At 44.3% G+C, this 1724-nt stretch overlaps 1 protein-coding gene across 1 annotated transcript in view; it reads left to right on the plus strand.

The window, feature by feature from the left end:
• Nucleotides 1-1724, plus strand: part of LOC119589311 — a gene marked incomplete in the record, with an annotated part of 61041 nt that overhangs the window by 40865 nt on the left and 18452 nt on the right. Inside the window, 2 exon segments of the mRNA XM_037937933.1 lie at nucleotides 1-724; nucleotides 1555-1590. Coding sequence (XP_037793861.1) covers nucleotides 1-724; nucleotides 1555-1590 — 760 coding nt within the window.

The following is a 1724-nucleotide window of genomic DNA, read 5'->3' on the forward strand; positions in this document are numbered from 1 at the left end:
GACGAGAATGGTGATGTACTTCCATTGGATGAGACTACAGGAACTGAAGAACTTCCAGTGAGTGAAGCCACCGGAGATGAAGTCCTTCCAGTGGATGAGTCCACTGGAGCTGAAGCACTTCCTGTGGATGAACCATCTGATGTTACACCAAAGACTTCCACTCCCACAACCACAACCTCGAGGCCAAGATTTGTAAGACCAACACAGCTAACCTTCACTACTAGCTCCTTTGACATCATTGAGGCACTGAAGCGCGAACGAACCTACACTCAGATCGTGGCTCCCACCCGCACACGTGGCCAAGGCACACGTCGACGCACCCGCACGCAGGAGCCATCCACTACTTCTTCTATGGCTTCCAACGTGGTGTATAGTACCTATGCGACCACCACACTTCTTCCAATTCTTGGCGGAGAGCAGTCGATTACCCTTACCATTCTGACTTCTACACTCACCACTCTCGCTGAGGAAGAAATCCACCTCATCACCGATTCCCCAGAGCTCTTTGATCCGGCCCTCATCACCACCACCACAGGCGCACCTTCTCTTTCTGTCCCCCTGTTGAGCCTGTCCTCTGTCTCACTCTCGCCCACCGCGGCGGCTGCGTCTCCGGATGCCTCACCAACCCTCTCGCTGTTCACTGAGGACGTGGTGGCCTCCACTACTGACACTGAGTCCCAAGTGTCGCCTACCCTTCCTGCACCCCAGCAGTCCTCCTCTAGGGGTAAGTTGCATGCCCTTTATATCAACAAGATAACTGTAACCTCGTACGTAGTGTGTAGTTTCAATTTACGCTGTAATGTAGAAACATTTCTAAAACCTTTTATCCATCTGTGTCAGTGTGCATGAAAATTTACATGCATTTTACACATTTTCCCCCTTTTATTTTAACCTGCTACTAACCATTACATAAGCATTTCATATGTCCAATTCAACAAATTGGGTTAAGCTGTAGATAAATAGAAGATAGTAATGTAGTTATAAACAGCATGTATTCATCGAGGTCGACAGTGACCAGTACCTACATCTTGGTTGACTTCCTTCTGCCTTTAACAACAAGCAGTTATAACTAACAAATCGTTAGAACACACAGACATACCACTTGATCCCTTGCTGTCCACTGTTACTAATCCTGCTTGTTTCCTTTCCGTGTATATATTTGCAAGTGCTATTATAAGTGTAGAACTTATCCGATTGATAACGGCTGTTCAAACGCCAGTATTAATTAGCTGTATGCAGAAATGTGAGTGTGGGTTGATACCCTTCACATCTAACATCGGTGCATGGCCTTGTGCTTGCCAGTATATGTATGTACATTTCAAACGTTATTTTTCAGGATGATTATTTTTTTCTATTTTTCTATTTTTGTAGAAGTTACGGGTAAGTGTAGGTAAGTGAGAAGAATATTTTTGGTGAACGATAATAGGAACTTAAGCACATTCCTCTAAAATTAGAATACCCTAAAGCCCTAGAAACTAAGTTACTGTTGAGAGAAACAAAGGCCTCGTTATTTCCATTCCAAGTTACTCATTCATCCCTCTGTTCGAATTCCAGCTTTCGGCTTCGGAGGTTCCTTTGCTGGAATTGCAGGTACGTTTCGTTCGATTCCGTTCATAGTGTCTTCGCTTATATTGCGATATTGTGGCTTATTAACCGTTGCTTTAGATGTTTATTGAGATAACGCATGTTTTACCCCAGCATTTGTAGATGAAGATTGTTTAGCT

This window comes from Penaeus monodon, chromosome 25 (genome assembly GCF_015228065.2).
Source record: "Penaeus monodon isolate SGIC_2016 chromosome 25, NSTDA_Pmon_1, whole genome shotgun sequence".
Classification (NCBI taxonomy): Eukaryota; Metazoa; Arthropoda; class Malacostraca; order Decapoda; family Penaeidae; genus Penaeus; species Penaeus monodon.